The 25,004-nt window shown below is 38.7% G+C and overlaps 1 protein-coding gene across 1 annotated transcript in view; it reads right to left on the reverse strand.

Annotated features, from left to right (window-relative positions):
• The window catches only part of Man1a2 (mannosidase alpha class 1A member 2), a 123,482-nt gene that overhangs the window by 87,545 nt on the left and 10,933 nt on the right, over nt 1-25,004 (reverse strand). Inside the window, exons 2-5 of the mRNA XM_005357099.3 lie at nt 8,993-9,248; nt 6,675-6,771; nt 5,698-5,816; nt 1,465-1,545 (exon numbers count right to left, since the gene is read on the reverse strand). Coding sequence (XP_005357156.1) covers nt 1,465-1,545; nt 5,698-5,816; nt 6,675-6,771; nt 8,993-9,248 — 553 coding nt within the window. The remainder of the gene's footprint in view (nt 1-1,464; nt 1,546-5,697; nt 5,817-6,674; nt 6,772-8,992; nt 9,249-25,004) is intronic.

The following is a 25,004-nucleotide window of genomic DNA, read 5'->3' on the forward strand; positions in this document are numbered from 1 at the left end:
CAGGATGTCTGAACTCTCCTTCCCAGGTCAAGAGAGGTTGCCTTCTTCAGAAAGCTTGTGGGAACTAGATTTTCCCCAGGCAGTTAAAAAACAAAATGCCCAATCTTGGATATTCTGCCCACCTCTACATGACCCCAAACTTCCCCCTCACAACATTGTTTAAAGCAACCTCCTTAAGCTGTTCTACTCAAAACTGCCAATTTTCCAGCGATGAAATGAGACCAATACTTGGGCATGTCTGATGGGGCATCACTGTGTAAGTACACAGAATCATATACTGTTTTGTGTAGAGATAAAACACATTTCATTTTCAACCATGTTATATATCTGCCAGATAAATTGAACATATTAAAAAATGTGAGGGTAGGGAGAATCAAACATAAGGAAATTCTACTTTTTAAGTAAAAGAATCAAGTTTATACAAACTTTACCAGAGAAAAAGAAAAGTGCAATTCATTTTAAGAAGCCAGCATTATTTATGCAAAATACACAAACTGATTAACACAAAAATTAAATAATGGAGGCTAGGAGACTAGGAGATGGCTCAGAGGGCAAAACATTTGTTGTACAAGTGTGACGGCTAGAGTTGAGATTCTCAGAAACCACTTAAAAACAAAGGGGGGGGGGGGGGCTGGAGAGATGGCTCAGCGGTTAAGAGCATTGCCTGCTCTTCCAAAGGTCCTGAGTTCAATTCCCAGCAACCACATGGTGGCTCACAACCATCTGTAATGGGGTCTGGTGCCCTCTTCTGGCCTGCAGGCATACACACAGACAGAACATTGTATACATAATAAATAAATAAATAAATAAATATATAAATAAAAAAAAGCAAGGTGGGCTCAGGCAGTGGTGACACACCTTTAATATCATCACTGGGGAGGCAGGGGCAGGCATGTCTGATGGGGCCAATCTGGTCTATAGAGTGAGTTCCAGCACAACCAGGGCTACAAAGAGAAACCCTGTCTTGAAAAACCAAAAAAAGGAAAAAAAAAAAAAAAGCAAGGTGGGCATGACAGCCCATCTAATACCAATGTTTGTATAGTATTCCCTGGGGCAGCCTGGCTCATTAGACTACCCAAATCTACAGATTCTGAGCTGAGACGCCACCTCGATATATAAGGTGGAAAGAATAAGACAATACTCAACACTAATTTAGGCCTCCTCAGGTATACATGTGAGATAAAGATGTTTGCCACCAGGGTAATTATCTGACTTCAATCCCCAGAACCTACATGGTAGAAGGAAAGAACAGATCTCCTCCAAACTATCCCCTAACCTTAATGTCTGCATTTTCATTTTGTAAAAAACTAGTAAAGCAGATTCTAAAATTCGTCCTAATAGAAAGTCCTAGGTTAGTTTAGTAACATTCAAACTAGAAAACAGCGCCGCTAGGCAAGTGCTCCATTTCACTGCCAGTCGTGGCCCTGCTCGGCCAAATGCACGGGGGTTTTCTTGACTACTCACCTCCTCCCCTGACAGGTAATACGCGGCGAGGAGACCTCCGATAAACCGAATGTTAACTTCAAACACAGACACCTCTGAATTCTGGGGAGACAAAGTAAAAACACATACACAAAATACATTACAATTTTCAAATGTTTTTAGTACTTCAATTGTACACAAAAAAATGTCTTAATATTCTGTATTTTCATTTCTCATGCCACACAACCTCATCTTTTGTTAGTTCAGCAAAGTTCCTCTATGCCTGTCACCACAGCTTCCTAAGTGTCAAAATCAACGGACCCTTTAGATGGACCCTACACAGTACTGTAAACTTATTGCCTTACTACTACCACTGGCTACCTTTGGCCCTTCTGAAGGCCTCCACTTCCTAAATAATGGATCATGAATCCTAAAAAAAGAAACTTCTCTAATGATTCCATTATTTTTAATTATTATATCACAAACTCTATTTCTATTTCTTCTCATGAATACTAAATATTTTTCTAGTGCCTAATAATATAACAATTATTAAAAGAGAGGCCAAAAACCAGGAGAATTATGGTTAATGAACCAATACTCCTGTCAGAAACTAAAGTTGATGTTCACAGCATATATACACCAAAAGGAAAAACAAATCCTTAGAAATTTAAAATTAAAATACAGAAGTAGAAGAAAATGTGACAACTTGCAAACTTAAGCAGATAATGTGTAAGAATAAAATCAAAATTTTGTAATAAATCAGTTATGAATTTTAAATTTCCCTAAAATACAAATTATCATAAACAAAAGATCATAAACAAAACTAAAAGACAAACAAACTAAAGCAAATTTATCACAAATATTTACCTATGTAATATACAAACAATTTTGTAGAATTTTAAGGTGGAAGGAGAGAACAGACTCCTACTAGCTATCCAACGATCTCTACTTTCACAATGAATCATGCATACATATATAAATGTAAAAAAGTTTTTATAATAAATAGCAATAGACAAAACCTTTTTAGAGGACCTGGTTCAATTTCCAGCACCCATATGGAAGCTCAGAAGTGTCTATAACTCGAGGCCCAGAGGATCCGATGCCCGGTATAGATAAACATTCCATATAAGGTTTCTAGCCATAATTAAAGGACAGTGAGCTTATAATTCGCAATCCTAGAGAAGCTAAATAAGAAGGTGAATCCAAAGCAAACATATAGGCATCCCCCTGAATATTAACCTTCATCAGACGATGAAAGGAGACAGAGACAGAGACTCAAATTGGAGCACCGGACAGAAATCTCAAGGTCCAAATCAGGAGCAGAAGGAGGGGGAGCACGAGCAAGGAACTCAGGACCGCGAGGGGTACACCCACACTCTGAGACAATGGGGATGTTCTTTCGGGAATTCACCAAGGCCAACTGGCCTGAGTCTGAAAAAGCATGGGATAAAACCGGACTTGCTGAACATAGCAGACAATGAGGACTACTGAGAACTCAAGAACAATGGCAATGGGTTTTTGATCCTACTGCACGTGCTGGCTTTGGGGGGGCCTGGGCAGTTTGGATGCTCAACTTACTAAACCTGGATGGAGGTGGGTGGTCCTTGGACTTCCCACAGGTCAGGGAACCCTGATGGCTCTTCAAGCTGATGAGGGAGAGGGACTTGATCGGGGGAGGGGGAGGGAAATGGGAGGCGGTGGCGGGGAGGAGGCAGAAATCCTCAATAAATAAATAAATTAAAAAAAAAGAAAATCAATATATATGCTATATATAAGGCTTAGATATTGGGAAATTTCTGGGGCTAGGAAGATGGTTCATCAGGTAAATCATCATGAAAGCATATGGACTGCAGTTCAGATCCCTAGCTCTCCCATAAATGCCAAACAGGTATGGCAGTCCTCCATGAAATCCCAGCAAACAGGAGGCAGAGATGGGAGAGCTAGCTAGACTGGCTCAATAGGTAAGCTGTGGGTTCAAGTGAGAGACCTTAACACATTATTTAAGGTAGAGAGCACTAAGCAATCAAGGAAGATGTGTGCTGGCCTCCACATCTCCACATGCAGCCCTAATGTAGACACCCAGCCACCCAGGTGGTCACATTGGCTGCAACATTTCAAATGAAGTCAAAGGAGTCATGGAATGTGTGGAGTCCCATCCTCTCTTATACATTAGAGGTCAGGACGCCTGCCTCAAGCAATGCTTGACCCTCTCAGAAGAATAGCAAGGAGACACATAGAGCTGAGCAAGAGTCAATAGGAAACTGAGGGACTCCATGATAGTGCTCCATGTTAGTCTTGAGGCATCCTTCATTCTACCACTACCCCTGCAAGAAGTGCTTAAGATCAATTCATGTATTTCCAATATATAGCAAACAATAGGTCATGCAGCAGACTTTCAGTAAACAGCAAATGGTAACGATAGCCTTCATACTCACTTCTCTGCTTTCACTTTCGTACATACCCTCCTCTCTATATTGCATGTTTAATGGGGCTCTATAAGTTAGGGTTTTTGTTTTATTTTAATTACACTTTTGGCCATAACTCAAGAGAGAAAAATTCTCAGTCTGTCTCTGTCTTACCCAAGACCCTTAAGACAAAAAAAAAAAAAAAAGGCATCCTAAAACTATACTTAAGTCAAGTCTTATGGCCCAAAACTCAATATCATATTCAGTGCCCTGTAGTCTAAGCAGTTTAAAAGTCTACTCTGTTCAGCCTCCTCCAACAGCCTCTTGTTGCTCTTTGAGTAAAATGCCCACTAATATCCATTATGTTCAGATCCCTCACAGTTTTTCTGCCACCTAACTAATTTAAGATTTTTTTATTTGACATGATCACATGGGCCTGCTTGCTAGTCCCAGGACGGCAGACTTGAGGCCTGATGTCACTTTATCCTTACAACTCCCTTAGCTGACCGCATTCCCTCATCTCACTGTGTGAATCATTCTATCACCTCTTACAGACCTCTGAACAAAAATATCACCTAGCAGAGTGTATTTTGGCTACTGGATTTAAAATAGCAGTCAGTCATCAGTAATAGCTTTTACCCCACACTATATTACAAGTAATATTTACATCATTTATTGCTGTATAGTTATTTGTAAAATTCTTGTCTTCTCTCACTAGAGAGAGACAGTAAGAAAAATTCTAAATGGAGAGAAAGAAGAAACAGGGACCAAGCAGAGAGGTAAAGTAATGACAGAATTTTACAAAGTTAATGAAAATAAAAACCCTCATTTTGAGTCTTTGAACAACAGTTCATGTGCTAATGGAATTAGAGAGCACTGTGGGGAAGTAAGAAGGAAAGGCAGATCACCTTTTAACAACGAGACTAATAGACATTTCAACACAGTATAACAAGCAAGATGATAGGCATATGCTTTTAAAAGGCAAGAGAATATAATCTCAAACCTCTAATTCTATCTATTAACAGTAAGCCTTACAGCCACATGTACACTAATTCTAACTATTAACAGTAAGCCTTACAGCCACATGTACATGGCTTTCCTGGACTATCTTCTCAGAAATGTCACATTAATAAGGAAGTCCTCAATAGTTAGCAATACTCCACCACTACTTACTCTAATCAGATGTCATCTACTATTCTACCACTATTATATAAATGCTATAAAATAAGTATTAATAAAGCAGTTATCAGTTTGTTAGACTTTAGTTCATTGCCTCTCCCTGCTATGTCCTTAGCTGGCTAAGACACTGTCTTAAATGATAATTGCAAGAAATATGAAAAGATAGTGAGAAAGGATGAGTATTTACACAAAAATAACAAAACAAATGATAATCCCCAAAAGAAGAATGAGGACTTAACATGGGTTCAACAAACTGCTGAGAACATGCTCAGAGTAGACCTGATACCTACAAACAATGAGACCTGCTATTCTCAAGCACCACGTACCATATGTAACTGACAACTTCTGGAAATATATTCCTCACCTTCCTGAGATCTAGGAAGTCCAGGGTAAACAGTCCTAGCAGACTCAGTGATTGATGAGAGCCATTCAACTGGTTCATAATGGTGCTTATGTGACCTCTCATGCACGAGCAAAGTAGTTCTGAGAACTATGCTATACAGGAACTAATTATGACCATAATGACTCTGTCCTGATGAACTAACTCATCACTTCCCAAATACCCTTTTAACACATTAGTGACTAGATTTCAACAAGAATTTGGGAGAACACAAATATTCATACCAGAGCATTAAAACTGTCCTTTCATCATTAATTTAAGAAATTAGATGAACTGCCAAAGTATACACACCACACTGAAATCAAGGTTGTCTTCAATCCATCTCTGCCCATCCATGAATTCATCATGAAGTCCCATGATATAAAGGGTATCCAACGCATCCACTATGGTGGCACCCATCTGTGAGCTTCCTATATTTAAGAGGAAAACATAGCTGTTGTTAAAAACATCCCCTTCATAGGAGGTCAATTTTTAGTTTTGTATATATTAAAAGTTAATCAAGCATTATAATGATCAAAAAAGAATATCATTGCTCACTTTTCTATTAGGCCAGGTAACAGAAACAGTTTGATCTAGTTTATAAAAGACAAAATGTTGGGAGCTAATAAAAAAATAAAAACTAACAGTAGATAAATATATACTTAAGTAAGGTATGAAAAATGTAGGTGGGAAGGATTCAGGAAAAGAGGACAGCCATTCAAGATGACAAGCTAAGTCACAGCATGAGCATTCCGGTTCAAACTCAAACAAGAGGGGATATATATAATTTATAAGGTTAGATAACGCTAAGCATAGTAAAGTGTTAATGTTCTTTAATAATAAAAAACAGGTAGAGAAAAAGGAGAACATTAAATAAAATACACACAGAGAAAACCAAAATACAAGACACCATCACCTTTAACAAATAATCCTGATTTTGAAATGAACTGCACAAAGCAAACACAACTGAACACACAGGACAACCTACTAGTCTTTCATTTCTTTCTTCCTCTTTCTCTCTCTTTTGGGCATGGGAGTAAGATTAATTTTTTCCTTCAATGGCTTAAGATATATATATATATATATATATATATATATATATATATATTTATCTTTGTACATAAGCTATATACCATTTTGTTCATATGTTCCTAATAATTCCCTCACCTCATCAACAAAAAGTTCAAATTATCATCGCACAGAAATAGAGATCTTGGAGAGAACTTTAAAAAAAACAGGTCTCATTTTCAAAAATAAAGAAAAAACAGTAATTCGAAAAGTTGCCTTACCAAATATGTTAGTGGAGTGCCCTTTCCTTGCAATAGGTCTGAGCTCATTATGTCCCCATCCATATGTTCTGTAATTATCCCAGGCATGCTTCATCATCTGAGAAGAGAAAAATTGTAATACACAATTTGAAGCTATCCATGGACTATTTTACTTCATACAGTGTAGAGTTGGGTTATTCTATCTTTATCCATGCTGCCATGTTTCCTGCACTAGCATATTATTCAATTACCACTTGTTTCCGATACCTACTGTGTTGGCTACTCTTATGTCAACCTGACACAAGCCAGAGTTATCTGAAAGGAGGGAACCTCAATTGAGAAAATGATTCCCCAGCAGTAGGGCATTTTATTAATTAGCAATTGATAGATGAGGGCCCAATCCATGGTAGATGATGCCATCCCTGGACTGGAGGTCCTGAGTTCTCTAAGAAAGCAGACTGAGCAAGCTAGGGAAGTAAGTCAGTTAGCAGCATCCCTCCATGGCCTCTGCATCAGTTCCTGTCCCCAGGATACTGCCCTGTTTGAGTTCCAGTCCTGACTTCCTTCAATGATGAAGAGCAATATGAAAGTATAAGCCAAATAAACCCCCCCCCCGAACTTGCCTTTTGGTCATGGTGTTTCGTCGCAGCAACAGAAACTCTAACACCTACATTTAATTACAATCTACACAACAAAAAAGTGAGATGTAATCAAAAAGTTATTTGGGGGAAGAAAGGTAGCTATTTGGTATTCTTTCCTTTTGTAAACTGCTAATACTTTGGAAAACAGCTCTTCTGTCTTCACTGTGATAATGACCAGGTTGTCAGTCAAGGGGCTTTGCTTCCACCACCAACTAATTCAGCCTGATTACACAATCTCTTACCTTTAAGCCAGAGACCAGAAGATTTGGTGTTGCAGAAGCACAAGGCCAATCCTAGGTAATATGTAACCAAATTGCCATGTGTATATTCTAACTAAAATTGATTTCTCAAAAAGAAGCAAGTGAAAGAAATTTACCCCACAGGTTGTAATTTGCCAATCCTTGCTCTAATCACAGTGACTGGAAAGGTATATGGATCAAGTAGGCTAATCAAGTCCTCTGTATTCATATGAGTATAGTCATTAAGAGTAAGGAGATTATCTCATTATATGATCTCAAGGTTTATGTAATATAATTTAATCCTAAGTGGTGAACTCTCTCTTAACAAACTAAGCAACAAAAGGAAAGAGACAGAGACAAATGCATATTACAGACTTAGAATCAGCCATGCCTAATGCCCTTGTTCAAAGGATAGGAATAAGGAACCACTTAGAAACAACTCTGGCTATGTCTGTGAGGGTGTTTCCAGTGACCCAAGCTAAAAGTGAGTGGCACCACCATCCCTTCCACTTGGTTCAAAGCCAGGAAGGAGTGGGGGAGGGAAAAAGCCAGCTGAGTTCAGGATTCATCTCTCTCGCTTCCCGACTTCAGATACGACTGACTAGCCATCTCACCATCCCTGACACAGCAAGGTCCTCTCAAACTGTGAGCCAAAATACACTCACCTACCCTCCATCCCTCCCTTCTTTTTGTAGCTACTGTCAAATATCATGTTAAAGCAGTGAGAAACACTGCCAGACCAAGTTTAATATATATAGAGAGAGATACTTGACTGTATAAATTAAATTTATTCTAGAGGTACACCTGGTGAAGCTTCTTCTCAAGCAGTATAACGGTAAACTATACTCACAATTATCAGGAAATATAATACAGTTTAACTCAAATTCACTAGAGCTGGTACTATCTTAATCAGTAATTCTTAATTGGTAAATCTAGAATTAGAACTTGAAAGACTTCTGAGGCTAAAAAATTTAAAGAATTTTGAAATTAATCTTTTTCTATCCTTCAATCCATAAAGAATCTCTGGAAGGAGCATGGTCCTAATAGCACAGTCCCTCAAACATGGTTCCTACAGCACCAATTGTTTACAGTCTTGTCTGTGACAGGATCTGCACAGTATCTGGTGCAGCTCCTTCAAACTGAACGTTTTAAATTGCTTTTCAATAAACAGAACGTATACACAGATTCTACATTCTACTCATTATAAAGGCCTGTGTTTCAAAAGAGCTCTAACACAGTGAAGGTAAAGGAACCATCTAAATAAACTTGAATTAAATTTTTTATTTCAAAAACTTAGATTATGATCAATAAGAAAAAGACAGCACTCCAATCCCTGTTATCAGCCTGGGCACTGAATTACAATTACCGAAGAACAAACACAATGAGTGTGTAACACTACATAATATTCAGTCAGATACGTATCTGCAAGCACGCCAAATCACCTCTCTCGGCTTATTACCTCTTTAATTTTTTCTCTTTTCTTCCTTATCTCAGTGTCTTCTGGGTCTCCACCACTGACCCCTACACGCTGTGGAATAGGGACAGGTGGCAGTACCCTGGTCTCCTTTATCTTCATTGCTTGGGCTACTTTACTTTTCTCTGTTTGAATTTCTGCATGGATTTCCTCTCTTGACTTTCTTAATTTTTCTTTTGCTTCTTCCAGGGCCTTCTCATGATCAGCTCTGATCTTATTTCTCAGACGCTCTTCTTCTTCCCTATGAGTAAAAAATAAATAAAAATAAATTTAAATTTTAAAAAAATGGGAAGAAAAGGTAGTACATCAAACCTTAAAATTCTCCCTCTAAATTCTAATGCCCCCCATTAAAAGATAAGAATTACTAGCGACAGGAACCCATATCTGCCCAAAGAGCAGGATAAATATAAGGTGGAATGAGAAGGAAAATGTATTCTAGATGCTGAGTAAATGTTGTACACCTAGAAGAAAGTTCTAATTCCATGAGAGAGAGCAAAGAAAACTACAGCAGCAACTTAAAGGGATCCAAGGAATGATAGCAAGGATGGGGGCAGGAAGGTCCGAGAGGACCAGTGGGAGGGGGAGAGAGGACATCAGTGGGTTTAAAGAGCAGAGGGAACAAACGCATGAACCCAGGACAGAGGGAAGAGACAGGGGAAATTAGAGACAGGAAACTTTCATTTATTTAGTGCAGCAGATGCTGCTGAGGCTGCTTTGCAAATGGCCAAGACTAAATAACGCAACAATTCCCAACTGAGCCTTCTACTCGATTTAGTGGACACACTGGGTTGGGACTGCCCAGAGTATAACCACTGCTCCATGAGGGATACCATGCTTCATTTTCTTAAGAAAACCCTTTTCCAGGGTGGCAGCGCAATTTCACTTTTTTACTAGCAATGCCACATTCTCAACAACTGCATTTTCTCCCCAGCTCTGCTTTTGTGAGAGAGATCTCAATCTTCTCTTCAGAGTCATGATGTGTTTCATGCACATGAACACAGTCGAGTTGGAGACTTGCTAGAGCCATTACTTTCCAAAGAAACTGGCATGACTACTCTTTAAACAGGGAACATGCCATGATGGCCAGAGTCACCTCCGTAGAAACTGACCTAAATAATACTGGATAGAATGTAAAATGGATCTGCCACTCTAGGGAAAGTTCAGTGATATATACTCCCCTGAGACAAGGTTTCTCTGTATAACAGCCCTGGCTGTCCTACAACTTGTTTTGTAGACCAGGCTGGCCTCGAACTCACCAAGTGCTGGGATTAAAGGCCTGTGCCACCACAGCCCAGCTAGTTTGGTGATTTCTTTAAATAAAATTAAAAAAAAAAAAAGCAAAAAAGCAAAAAAAAAAAAACAAACCCTAAACATGCAACTGTCAACAGATTCCAGCAAGTGTACTCTTGTACATTTATCTCAGAAATGAAAGGTTATGTTCACACAAAAACCTACAATGCTCTCCTGTCATAGAAAGGCAAATATTGTTCCACTCATGTGAGCTGTGTAGTGATGGTGAAGCTACGGAGCTGCAAGCAGAACCGTTCTATCCAGGGAGTGGAGTAGGGGTCATTGTTTTATTGACGCAGAGTTTGTTTCCAAGATAAAAGAGGTCTAGAGATGAAGGAGCCTCGTGGCTATGAAACAATACAAATGTACCTAATGCCATTTTACTTCAAGAAGGCTAATATGATCAATTATATATACTTTATCGTAATTCTTAAACTGGAAGAAAAGTCCATATAAACATTCATATTAGCTTTACTCATAATAGGCACAAGCTAGAAAAATCCAGATGTCCTTCAATAGATGGTTAAATAGAAGACAGACAGACACACGCATGCACGCAAAATACAAAGCTAGCTTACCAAAAATAGTGTGCCCAATAGAACACACCATAATCCATCTATGCCAACCAAATCTTTCCCACCTATCCAAAGCCAGGGGTAACCACATAACCCTAATTTAATAAACAAGAAACTACCACGAAAATATTTCTCTCTGTGGATTAAGAAATGCACAAAGCCAACTGAGAAAACAGCCTATTGGCTACAAAGTCCAAACTGACCAAACTACTTACTCTCTTCCAACACAGCTGTGACACATAATGTCGTAACATTATGTAACTACAGCCATGAGACAATCAGCATGAGGAAACCTACCAGCATGGAGCAAAACAGATGAGAAAGGGAGATTCTGCTGGAGCCCTCAACTGTGCGCCCCAGTTTTCAGACCCTGTGGAGGGTCTGCCAGGTGGGTGCTCTGTCACTTTCAGCCAAGTCTCCCCAACTTACTCTATGCAAGCATGGGCTACACACAGGTTCAGAAAAGTGGAGGGCCTAGGACTGTTCCCCAAGGATCCCCAAGGACAGTCACACAGGAGAGCTAGCTCTTTCAAGGGAAGTTTCTGTCTTCATGACAAGTAGCGGAGTCTCCGGAAGCTAGGGGCTAACAGCCCATGCTCCAACAAGCCACCCGTCCTCAGTAAGCCAATTAAAAGAGCCGATTGAGAGGAGGACAAAGATTCAGTGACAACTGCCCTCAAGTCCAACCTTTGTAATGTGGCCACACTGAATAAATTCCCTTTTTCTGCTTTTCATTATTAAATTGGCTTTTAGTTGGCTTGTAAAGGATGGGTGGCCAAACCTGTTGGGCACAATATGCAATCACTAAGTACAGTAACAGCTTCCAGAGCTGCGCTGCCTCACCTAACTGCTCAGTAACAATCAAAGCCCACCATGTTTGCAAAAGCTCAAGGCACAACTGTAAAGCATCCTCCCCAGCACTGAAGCCCTGCAAACAGGCATTATATACTACCATCTACAGCCAGCCCCGAAGTGGATGGCAAGGGTACATACAGGCCACAATATCCCACCTATCTTTTCATAGCTTCTTAACGAAACATGACCATTTCACAGGGCCTGAGCTCTGTGACAGAAATGCCTAACACAGTATTTCCAAAAATTACTTAGTCATAGTCTCCTTATTCTCCATAGCCCTTTCAGCAACACAGAATACACTGAGCTAGGATATCTCTCCATAAGGCATGTGGTATCTTCACTAGGTAGGTGACATTAAACATAAATCACCTCTCTGAGCCTCCTTTTCTCATATGACAGAAAGCCTCTGCCAAACACACGTGATTCCTAGAAGAATGGGTGAGAGAACCCTAGGCTAGAGTCCAGCAAAGTTCTGAATTGGGTTCCTTCATTTTCTTTGAGTTGTTCTGCCTTTCTCATTACCACCCACCCCCCACACACAGCCAGAGACACAGCTAACTGATGACTCAGGCTATATGATCATTGTCCTTTGGGACCAGGACCTGCATTCTTATACCTTTTCAGCTTCCCTAAACAGGACAATAATAGCAACTTGGGGGAAAATCTGCAAAAATGTAGAAGGCAGCAAACTATAAGACAATGCCTTCATCTTTAAAGGCAAAACTGGTGGGAAACTGTGCTTTCTCGTTCCTCTCTAGACCAGTGCCAATACTGCCTTTGTCTATGTGTCTACAATAGCACTCACAGTTACACCAACCTTCTATTTCTAAGGTCACCATTAAAGATTATAATTCCGTAATTCTGTGGTATCTAAAAATCCCTGGAAGTAGTAGTTCTTAGTCCAAGTGGGTCCCTGAAGAAGTGGATATTAGGGCACGCTATATGCACACCACCTGTGTTTGTTTCTAGACGGCCTGAAAACTACTTGACACAGAAGCCTCCCGAAATAGAAGCATCAACGTCAAACTCCCAGGACACCACAGCAGAGCTTACACCAATTCAACTACTTCGCTGTGGCCTCATTAGTTTTCTCTCTAACCACTGGCACTCAGCTGGGGGTGGGGGTAGAGGAGAGGTGTGCATACCTTTAACCAAGGGGCAGGTGGACCACTGAATTCGAGGCCAGCCTGCTCTACAGGAGTGAGTTCCAAGACAGCCAGGGCTACACAGAGAAATCCTGTCTCAAAAAATTGCAGCCAGGGCTACATGGAAAAACCCTGTCTCAAAAAATCAAAATCCAAAACCCAAACAAAAGCCCACGGTCTCTCCCAGAGCAGCAGCTGAGCAGGCCTCCAGGTAAATCTCCTTCAAGGCCTGAGCCACAGGGCACAAGGAAAGAGAATAAAATTCATGAATCACAGTTTTCTTTCATAGACCAAAAAACAGCTTTACAAGATCTACAAAAATCAAAATGTCTTTCAGAAAATGTGACTGACTTTTATAAAACACATGTGATAAAAAGTCAAAGATAGTATATAAAAATAAAATTAGCATAATTCACTTGAAAAATGGAAAATTCTTATTTCTAACCCAAGCCCCCAAATAGTGTTTGTAACTGTTTACCGAAGTCTCCACCAACAATCCAAATTAGAATAGTGGGTTCTGTCCCTAAAACTCACTTTTTTTCATTCTTTATTCTAGTAAATATCAACTTCTCTTGTCATCTAATTGAAACTCAACAGAAACTGCTCTCATTTTGCCCCCTAAATATTTCTGAACACTGTTTTCTCCAGTGTTTCTTTTTTGGTTTTGGTTTTTCGAGTCAAGGCTTCTCTGTAGCTTTGGTGCCTATCCTGGAACTAGCTCTAGTAGACCAGGCTGGGCTCGAACTCACAGAGATCCACCTGCCTCTACCTCCCAAGTGCTGGGATTAAAGATGTGTGCCACCACTGCCTGGCTTCTGCAGTGTTTCTACCTGTGATCCAAACAACCACTATAGTTGTAACAACCTCCCAATAGCCTTCATCCATCCACTGTAGTTCCACTGAAAGCCCTTCTCCAGCTACATGGCAGAACAAAAAGCTTTTTGACATCATATAAACTGTGTCATTAGAAGACTTCATTTACTCCCTCCTTATACTGAGGAACCCTACTGTGGGGATTTACACATGCACCTCTCTCCATCTCTGCAGCTTAGTCTGGCACATGCATCCTTTGTGCACAGCCACTCTCCCTGCAGTATCCAAAACACCTCTTTCCACAGACTATGCATGTTATCCCCTCTATTTAAAACATGCTCAAACTCTTTCTCTACCTTCAAGCCACAGGTCAATTATAATTTCTTCAAGTAATTCCTGGAATTACTTAGAGGAAGTTTCTCTTAAGACAGTCTTGCGGCATCATAATCCTTTCTTTCATAACACCATCATATGTGATGGTGTGATTAAATATCTTTCCTAATAAGATAAAAGCTAGCAAGTCCAGAATTTGGGGGTTTGTTCAGATCTATCATGGGAAGATTAGCTCAACAGGCAGGTAACAGAGGCTCAAAAAAAGATTCAAAGGCAAGCAAGTTTCAAGTCCTACCCGAAGTGCTGAGATACAGCCAAAAGAGCTATAATAACAATTGTCTTTAAGCAACTTGTCAAATTCACCCTCAAACTCAAGTTAAAACTCATGTGGTAGTAATAGAACATCTAGCTGTTAATAATAGTGTCGTGTAAAGGCTCCTAACATTTTACTTTATTAGCTAAATGCTAGACTTAATTGCTCAGCCACAAGTGAAGTACATTTGAAAGCAACATGTGTGAACCAACAATTTACAATTAATTTTAATAATTAATTTTAAAAATAAAACTTGAACTCCTTGAATTTTAGTGTTTTAGAAAAAAAGCACTAGAAAAGATAATACATAATTGGATTTCTCTCCAAAATATTAAAAGCTTTAGAAAATTTTACCAATAAAATTTGTCTACTAATAAAGAAAAATAATAAAATCTTCATTAGAAGCAAAAAGATAATAAAAGTCAATATCCATTTCTGATGACTATATCTCATGGCAAAGGAGAAAAAGAGAAAACAACCAAATAAAATACTTTCCAAAGGTAAATGTTCTTATCACCCAATTCCTAAACTACAAAAGCAATTCCCTTCAAGGTGAATAAACAAGATGCTACCACAGCCAGGCAGTGGTGGAGCACACCTTTAATCCCAGCACTCGGGAGGCAGAGGCAGGCAGATCTCTGGGAGTTTGAGCTCAGCCTGGTCTACAGAGCGAGTGCTAGGGCAGGCTTCAAAGCTATAGAAAAACCCTGTCTTGAAAAACCAAAAACACAGGATGCTATCACAGTTTCTACTTGACTCCAATAGCAAAACTAAACAAGTAATGAAAGAAAGAATAAAACAGACAGATAGGACTTATAAACAGTCTCCATCACAGGCAGAAGCCCATAGGAACTGACAAGCCATTGCAGTAATAGTGCAGTGAGGAAGGGAGAGGGCAGCAGCGCTCAGCACACACTCTCCTCCCCACCCTGCGACCCCACCTGTCTAGACTCTAAGCCTCACAACTTTTACTTTCGGCCTCTTCTATGGCAATACCATGTTTACAACAGTGAGCTTGGTCATGTCTATTGTTTCCTTGCTAAGATTGACAGCCTATCCAAAAATTTACAAATAGCTAAGAAACAGCCCTTTCAACCATCCTATTTTAATAACATTAAAGGGAAATTTCATAGAATGTAGGAGACAAATTAAAAAATAACTGATGAGCCGGGTGGTGGTGGCGCACGCCTTTAATCCCAGCACTCGGGAGGCAGAGGCAGGCAGATCTCTGTGAGTTCGAGGCCAGCCTGGTCTACAAGTGCTAGTTCCAGGACAGGCTCCAAAGCTACAGAGAAACCTTGTCTCGAAAAAAAAAACTAAAAAAAAAACAAAAAAAAAAACTGATGAAGTCAGGTAAATTGCTGCTGATGTACAATATAGACCAAGCACAGTTTTAGTAAATGACTGTAGGACAATCAGCAGCTGGTAAAGAAAATAGTGAAACAACACAACCGAAATTCTGTACAACTTAGTAAAATGTGACTAAAGAAAATTAAGAACTTCTAAAAAGAAATGCCTCACCTTCAAGGCCATGACAGAAGACCGCTCAAACTTGGAGGTGGCCAGGAGATAATATGGTGCCAACTATTATAAGGGAGTTATTCACAATTCAGTCTAAGATGATTCTCAGTAGCAAATGAATGTACTCTATCTACACAGAATAGCACCCTCACATAAACAACAAAGAACTTTCTGTATACTATTATAGTAGGCCCAATCATGCACTTTCTAGTATACTGATTATGTTAAGAATCAGTACAAACTGTAACACTGGAACTCCCCATTCCCTAAGAGTGAACTCTCCTCTTCGACATGTTAACAGAGAAGCCTAATTCTGTATCAGTGCAAGTAATGCATCAGTCACATGAAAAAGGCTCAAGAGAGATTCAAAGCACTGAGAAATCTACTGAGCCTCAAGCACCAATGCCAAAGCCAATCTGTCACCAGGCTCCGCAGGCTCCAAAGCACTGCCACATAATGGTGCAGCTTGTGACCGTCAGCACAAGCTCAGTCTTTCTTTAGGTACAGATCAACAGTTTGGCTGTTAATTCTTTTCTGCTTATATCCTGAGCACTAAATGATCAGTCTAACTTGAGCCTAATAGATTTCATCTCATTAGTAACTTTAGGTCAAATGAATAGTTATCAGTCACTGAATTCCATAATAACCAGACAGTATTTCCCAAAGGTAAGGAGCACTAAATAGACCCTGGGAAAACACACACACATACACACACACACACACACACACACACACAAAATTAGATAAGAAGATAAAGGTCAGAATATTAGAGATTTTTAGAAGGGCAGAACCAAGAGGCTGGAGAGATGTCTCAGTGGTTAAGAGAACTTGCTGTTCTTCCAAAAAACTCAAGTTCAGATCCCAGCCCCCTCAGTGCTATCTGTAACTCTAGCTCTCTTCACACACACAGGATCCTACCCACACACAGACACACAATTTTTTCAATCTTAAAAAAGCAGAATCAATAAATTTGGGTAAATCAATATAGAAAGGAAAGGGAGTTAAAAATATTTTCTATACTGATTTGTAAAAAAGGAATATCATTAATTAATGTAAAGAATAAAGAAGGAGGGGCTGGAGAAGATGGCTCAGCGGTTAAGAGCAATGACTGCTCTTCCAGAGGACCTGGGTTCAATTCCCAGCACCCACATGGCAGCTCACAACTGTCTGAAAATGCAGTTCCACGAGATCTGACACCTTCACACCAATGCACATAAAAGTTAAATCATTTTTAAAAAAAAAGAATAAAGAAGGAAAGGGAATGTTGGAAAAATGACTCAGTCCGTGAGGTGCTTGCCATACAAGTAATGAAGACCTGAGTTCAGATCCCAACTCACACAGAAACTTAGATGCCATGGTGCATGCCTGTATTCTTGGCAAATCTCTGTGCCTGCCTCTAATGCCAATTCTAGGAGAGTGGAGACAAAAGGAACCCTGGAGCTTCCTGGCCAGCAAGTCTTCCCAAATCAGTCAGTTCCAGGTTCAGTGAAAGATTCTGTCTCAAAATAAACAGAGAGACAGACAGGTAGACAGGTAAGTGTGGTGGGCAACAGAAGCCATCAACTTCTGGCCTCCACATGCACACACACACACATGTGTTATAAAAAACTCACATTCATAAACAACATGCACATATACACAAGAAGGAAACAGATAAGGAAAGGGTGAGAAAGATGAGTAGTATGACGTTAGACATGCTAAGTCAAATGTCAACAAAGCACAGATATTCAGCTACCTAAGGGTGGATAACTGGATTTGAAAATCATCTGTCCTAAAGAGGCAGTTCAAGCTCCCACCTAACTCTACATGAATATTACTGCCTTAATATGAAATGACTCCCCACAGACAAGCATCCAATCTTACATAATAAAACACAGGTCCTCAGCTAGTGGCACTATTTTGGGAGCTTCTGGAGTTTTTAGGTAGTAATCCCTAACTGCAGAAAGTAGGTCAGTGGAACAAGCTCTTCTGGGTACCTTTTCCCTGCTCCCTTCCTGCCTCATCACCATGATATAGAAGGCTCTGCCTCACCATGTCCTCCACACAATGGACTAACACTTCTATAGCTGTAAACAACCCCTTCTCCTCTAGATTAAGTCAGGGCATTCTGTCAGTGATCAGAAAGCTAAGTAACAAATTTAAATGGGTACACTTTCTATTTTGTAAAGTATACTTCAATAACTAGGCATAATCATGTATGCCTACAGTCTCAGCACCTAAGAAGCAGAGGCAAGAAGACTGTGTTTGAGGCCAGCCTGGGCTACACAGTGAACTCTAGGTCAGCCTAAGCTGTATGCTAAGACCCTATCTCAAAAGCAAGCAAATACATGTCAGGACGGTTTCTTCATTAAAACAAAACAAATGAACGAACGAACAAACAAAAAACGCTAAGTGGAAGCAGTTACAGCAGTATCAGACAATGCAATCTAGAATGTGGGTAAAGATGGTTTCATTCAGAGCAAACAACGTAAACCTACTGCTCATCCAACTGTACTTTTTATGTCCTCTGTAACTCATGATTCAGAGAGGTGTCCATTTCCAGACATTTAGAGATTATCCACTATCTTTACCTTAGCAATGTGTTTTAATTTCGCTGAGGCTAAGCATATACTTCATATGACCTGAATCCTTTTATTATGGCCAAGGAAATGATCTTAACAGAATGTCTATTTTGCTGTTGTTGGGTAGTGTTTTATAAATGTCAAGTTGATTTTATGTCCCTACTGATTTTCCTCCCACTTCTCTTATTGGTTACTGAATAAAAGGTATTGAAATTGTAACAAATTTCCAATATCCAGAAATAAGAAGGCACAACAGCAATCTTATAAATATAACACAAACACACCCCCCCACACACACACCTCAGTGAAGAAGACTTCACTTGAGAATTCTACCAAGGACTTAATATAAATTAATATCAGCTCCACCAAAGTTTTTGGGAAACTGAAAAAAAAAAAAAAAACTTAACTCATTCTATGAGACCATTATTACCTTAACTCCAAAATCAAATAAAAGTAGTAAATAAATAAAACTGGAGACCACATATTTGTTTGACAGAGTCTCTCCATGTTGCTCAGGCTGTCCTAGAACTCACGTACACCAGGCTAACCTTAAGCTCACAGAGATCCACCTGTCTCTGCTCCTGAGTGCTGGGACTAAAGACATGCACCACCATGTCCTTCCAAGAATGCAATCATATTTCTAATAACATCTAAAGAGAAAATGAACAATACCTGCAATGACTTTAAAGTGCAGAAAGCAGACTGAAAACAACAAACAAAGAAAGAAAGAAACAAAGTATGGGAGACCTAAGTAACAAAGAGGTATCATAAACTGCAAGGCTTAACACTGTTAGGACGGTAATAGTATCCAAAGCAACCCTCAGATTTAATCTCTTATCAAAATTCTGACAGATGGCTACAAAAACAAGAAAGTCTATCTTCACAGGAAATAGTGTTTCCTTTTGATGTGTTGAAACTGTTTTCAAATTAGGGATGGTAGTTGAATAATATTTCGTCTACAAATGCCATTAAGTAAGTCATCACTTTAAAATGGTTAGTTTCATGTTAGGTGAATTTTATCTGAATCAAAGTCATAAGATCTTGAAATTATTAATGTGAGAAGTTTTGAAGAACACACTTGATCTAATCTACCCTCATCTAAACTACATTATCCCAGTGGTAATATATAATAGGTCCAAGAAAACAAAACTCATAAAGAAATCTACAAGTCTATGAAACTTAATACAGTATGAATAGTATCATAAATCTATAGGAAGGACTCCCACTAAGTGAAACAGAGACAAGTAGACACTCCTATGGAAAACATATGGGTGACATGAAAACATACCAGTTCCGCACTATATACAAAAATCAAGACCAGTAATTAAATGCTTAGAAATGAAAAGCAAAATTTAAAACCACCAGAATGGAAAGTGTTGGTTGTAACTTCAGGAAAACTTTCTAATAAAAAACCCATAAGTAAGACCATAAAAGAAAATACTAACCATTTCAAATCCCATTAAAATGTTAAACTTATGCAAAACTAAAGCTACAGAACACAAAAGCAAGGTACCTGCCCTCTCTTGCAACCTGAGGGAGGCCAGGTTCATCACTCTGACAGGGTACAGCCCACTAATGAGGGAAGCCAAGGCAGGAACAGACGCAGAGACCATGGAATGCTGGTTATTGACTTGCTGCTCCATCAGTCAGTCTGGCTACCTCTATACAGTGCAGGTCCACCTGCCCAGCATGACACCCCTCAGTGAATTGACCCTCATATGTCAACTAGCAATGACCACAAGCCAATCCAATGCAGGGAATTCCTCTTCCCAGACGACTCTAGTTTGGGTTGAGTTCACAAAAGTAAGCAGCATAGACTCCATAGCAAGAAGAAACCCTAATACACTTAACAAAAGGGCTCATGTAGAAAGTGTAATTTCTACAGATGTGAAAGAAAAAGGCCAAAACCCCAAAGAGGAAATCAACATAGCTGGGTGTAGTAGCACACATATGTCACCCCAGGAATACTCGGGAGGCTGAAGCTAAAAGGTCCCTTGGCCCAGAAGTTTTCAAACACAAAACAGGAGAGAGAAAGTCTCATAGAATATAAAACCTAAACAACCAGGAAATGTGTTCACAAATATTCTCACTTTAGAAATAATCAAGGAAACACAAAGTAAAACTGATCTTTAGTGGAGTAGTAGGGTTTATAAACACACAAGTTGAAGTGTCAACCCGGAGCTCTGAATGTCACAGGTTACTGAAACAAGACTGCAACCCAGTAATTACACATTTTAATCTTGAAGAAAAATAGAGGCACCTAGTAATACACGCCAAATGCTTCTACAGAATGAATCTTTACTAAAAATCTATCAACTGAGAAGCATATAACTTCTGAGCTAACTACACAACAGAGTATCTAAGTGGATATAATTGAAGCAGAACCCCAAAATGCCAATATATTCAAATCATAATAATGTTGAAAATGTGTGAAACATATTATGAACATATAAGTACTTAAAATGAGTGTCAGGCTAAAATCTGACTTCAAAGATAAATCTTCAGCTGAAATGAAAAAATGCGAAGAATTCTATGCATGCCTGGCATTCACTGTTAATGTTATGTATGCTCTTAACTTCATCAAAAACAAGACTGATGGGGGGGTGGGGACACTTGAGATACTAAATACACTAAAACTATGAAAACTGTGATTTCATTGGTTGTAACTAGGAAGATCTATAGAAGCTATAAAAGTATAAGACCTCTGCATACATGAAGTCATTAGAATTTATTAACTAATACTCATTGACAAACATTTGGATCATTAATCCTGTCATGTTACAGCTTCAAGGAACATTCTTCAACCTTTCTTTGTATAGTGTTCAAGGTTTTCCCTAAGATAATTTTCTAGACTTGCAGAAACAAGAAATACACATGTAAATCGGTCAGGATAGCTAAATGTTCTTCTGAAGTTTCAATCAATTTACATTTTCAGTGAGTTTGCAAGAGAGCCAGCACTGGAGGTTACAGCACCCTGCTGTACCGCCACCAGCTTTATAACCAGAGGAAAAAATCCAGGTCATGAAAAGGATTGTAGCATCAGAAAATAATAGAAAACGCCTCACATTTGGAATAGACACATTAGCAGACACATACCAAACACAAACTCTTCATCATGCTACTTTCACCACTGAGAAAGTGCATGCACACTCAAAAAGTAAGTGCACAGATAAAGCTACAGTACCTACGTCTATACGTAAGTTACAAACAGTTTAAAGTACAAAAATTTATGTCTATGCTTGGCCTCTTTTTTTTTTTCAAATGTTAGGATCCATTACTAATAAGAAAGAAAGAAAGAAAGAAAGAAAGAAAGAAAGAAAGAAAGAAAGAAAGAAAGAAAGAAAGGAAGAAAGAAAGAAAGAAAACCAACCTTAGGCATATCTGCCACTTATTTCCAAATAGCTCAGTCCATAATCAAAATACACAAGTTAATGACATAAAATACATCAGAGAAAACAAAATGAAAAGCAAAAGCAATGACTAACCTAAACACAAATAATAGTAGTGATCCAAATATCAAAGCAGAACCTCTCACAGAGGTGAATGCATTAAGAATGACAGTAAGATTTGAATCTAAAATTTGGATTTTAGTAGTGTCCACTGTAAAAAATTAAAAATTATTCTACAAATAATTCCCAATATGTAGCATATTACTTGATACATAATAAAAACTTAAAATACTTGCTGAATAAATAAAGGAGAAACCAAGAGAGTTACAAAAATAAAGGAGGATTTTGTAAATATGTAAATGTCAAAATACAAAAAGGCAAAACAATAACCCATACTGTTTCCAGATTACCCTATTCCCTTTTTTAAAAAGAAAAAAAAATATAGTGCCTAACTTGTAAGATTTGCAGAACAAAAGAGAGCAGATCTCTTCAAGAACATCTCTCAATATTAAGGCTAGAAAATGATATCTTAAGCCAAAGGTAATTTGTGCCTCAGTAGCAGTGAGTAACTGTGCTCAGTTACTCAAGGACTCTGCTTTTCCCAAAATCTATTCTCACAGCTTAGATAGTAAACCATTGTGACTGTACCCAACTCCAAAAAATTGGCAATTAGAAACATTTTTGCAAATATACTGAACTCTTCCTTCAAGGTGTCACATACATTCAATAAATTACTGTTTTACACTAATGAGAAAGAATAATATACAAAAGTCATTTCACTTGTTTCAATGTTTTACTTACGTGTGTGTATGTGAGATAAATGTGTGTATGAGTGTATGATGGTAGCAGCAAGAAGACAATGTCGGGGCCCTGCTCTATTCCTCTTCACCTTTGAAACAGGATCTCGCCCTGAACCTAGAGGTCTTTATTTTATTTTATTTTTTGGCTAGGCTGGCTTGCCAGCCAGCCCCAGTGAGTGTTCTGTCTCCATTCCCTCGAGTGCTGAAAGATTCATGGCTACACCCAGTGTTTACATAGGTCTTGGGGATCTAAACTCTGGTTCTCACACATATGCCCCAACCACTCTCACCCCATGGGCCATCTCCTTAGCCACCATTTATTAAATCTGCATGTACTGTATAACAATATTATAAATAAATTTTAGTCACCTTTAAAAAATTATGCTATAGCCAGGTGGTAGCGGTGCGTGGCTTTGATCCCAGCACTGGGGAGGCAGTGGCAGGCGGCTCTCTGTGAGTTCAAGACCAATCTGGTCTACAGAAGTAGTTCCAAGATAGCCAAGGCAAAAAAAACAAACCAAAACCAAATTTTACAATTTGTAATGCTATATATAAAAACGACAGCAATTTCCATTAAATAGAATATATTATATCTTCAGTCTTTGTGCTGTGAACCCACACACTTGTCGGTTCCCTGTTGCAGAAGTTTCTTTTAGAATGTTCATGAGCAAAACATGATTCAGTCAATTCCTTCATTTCATTAATAAGGACATCTAGGCAAAAACATAAAGAAATAAATAGCTTACCTTAATAGACTTCAATACTAAAGGCCAGGCCAAAACTAGAGCCTCCTTTATCTTTGAGTCCAATATTACTTTAAACATACAAGGATGTCTTCCTCTGGACCATATGAGTAAGACAAGTATTACAAAGAATGTCCTTAGAAGAAGGCTTCAAACACAATCTGAATAAACGATCTCCACCAGAAATTGTATTTCTAACAATATTCTAACAAAAAAAAAAGTTTCAACAAAAGCTCAGCAGCAAATAAACATTTCTGGCAGAATTTGTCCAAAGAGAAAAATGAAAAGTAACCAAATCATTTTCATTGTCAAGAAATATACAGACTCAGATTGTGTATTTTTGTCATTTTCAATCAAGAGGAAATACATTTTTAAAAAAATCAATGGATGATTTTGGGTAGGTACATAGCTTCTGGGAGAAACGTTCAGAATTTGGGCATGATTTCAATGTTAGAGTATCAAAATGAGATTACTAAAAACCACTTACAGATCTGATGAGAAAACTAGAGAGCATTAAACACATGAAAACACTCAGCACATGGTTCTATTTCTTTTATTTTTTCCTAAAAAAAATGAAAATTCAACGCAGGGGCATTGAGTATTATTAGATACAATTTCAGGAATAAGTTTGTTCTAGATTGGGCAAATATAAATTATTTCTAATGTTTTTGTCATTTTTTTAACAGCAGGCCTTTCTGTATTGGAAAAAAAAGAAAAATATAGTTGTCTGTCCTTAAGGACTATTCGGAAAGACAGATCAGGAAGTAATGATTATATACAATCCTTTGAATATACCATAATAATAAAAAGACTAAGAAAGCTTTAAAGACAGTCTAATAGCAGAGGAGCTAAAGGAGTAAGTCAAGCTATTAATAAAGGACAAAGTAGTAACAAGAACTCTTGAGAACTTTTTTTAAAGGTCATCATTAGAAAAAAGTATTTAAAAAAAAAATCTCAAAGTATTTTAAAACCAGCACTCGGGAGGCAGAGGCAGGGGATCTCTGTAAATTCGAGGTCAGCCTGGTCTACAAGAGCTAGCTAGTTCCAAGACAGGCTCTAAAACTACAGTGAAACCCTGTCTCAAACCCCCCCCAAAAAAAAGTATTTTAAAAACACAGATTAAAATAGTCATGATAGAAAATAATATTTTGCTTATAAACAGATAATGTACGACGATCATTCCTCTCTGCTACGTAAAACCTTTTAGAGTTGGGGGCCACACTTTCCAGTGTTCAAAGGAGCTCGTTAAAGCCTGCTTGCACTAAACCTACCACGGGTTCCGAGTCCTTCCCAGACCTGCCCTTCCACAGTCTCTTCCCCTTACCTCTTGTTCAGCTATGCATCCGTCAAGTGATGGCATTTTTAGCTCCAGTGTGACGTTACAGACCCACAGCCCAGTGCTGACTGAAATGACTGTTACACAGACTTCCTCCTGGATTATAGCTATTCTACCTGTCTGACCAGAAAAGCTACCTGGGCATGGACACAGAGGTAAATTCCATTTCCTTTGCTAATAAAGAATCGGTAGCAATGTTAAAGTCTCTGTAATTAGATTTTGAAAAAGACAACCTTAATCTACACTAACTAAATCAACGTCAATATTTTGGAAAGAATATCCAGAGATCATGAATTTGATATTTTAATAAGGAAGTTTAAAAG

This window comes from Microtus ochrogaster, chromosome 21 (genome assembly GCF_000317375.1).
Source record: "Microtus ochrogaster isolate Prairie Vole_2 chromosome 21, MicOch1.0, whole genome shotgun sequence".
NCBI classification, from domain to species: Eukaryota; Metazoa; Chordata; class Mammalia; order Rodentia; family Cricetidae; genus Microtus; species Microtus ochrogaster.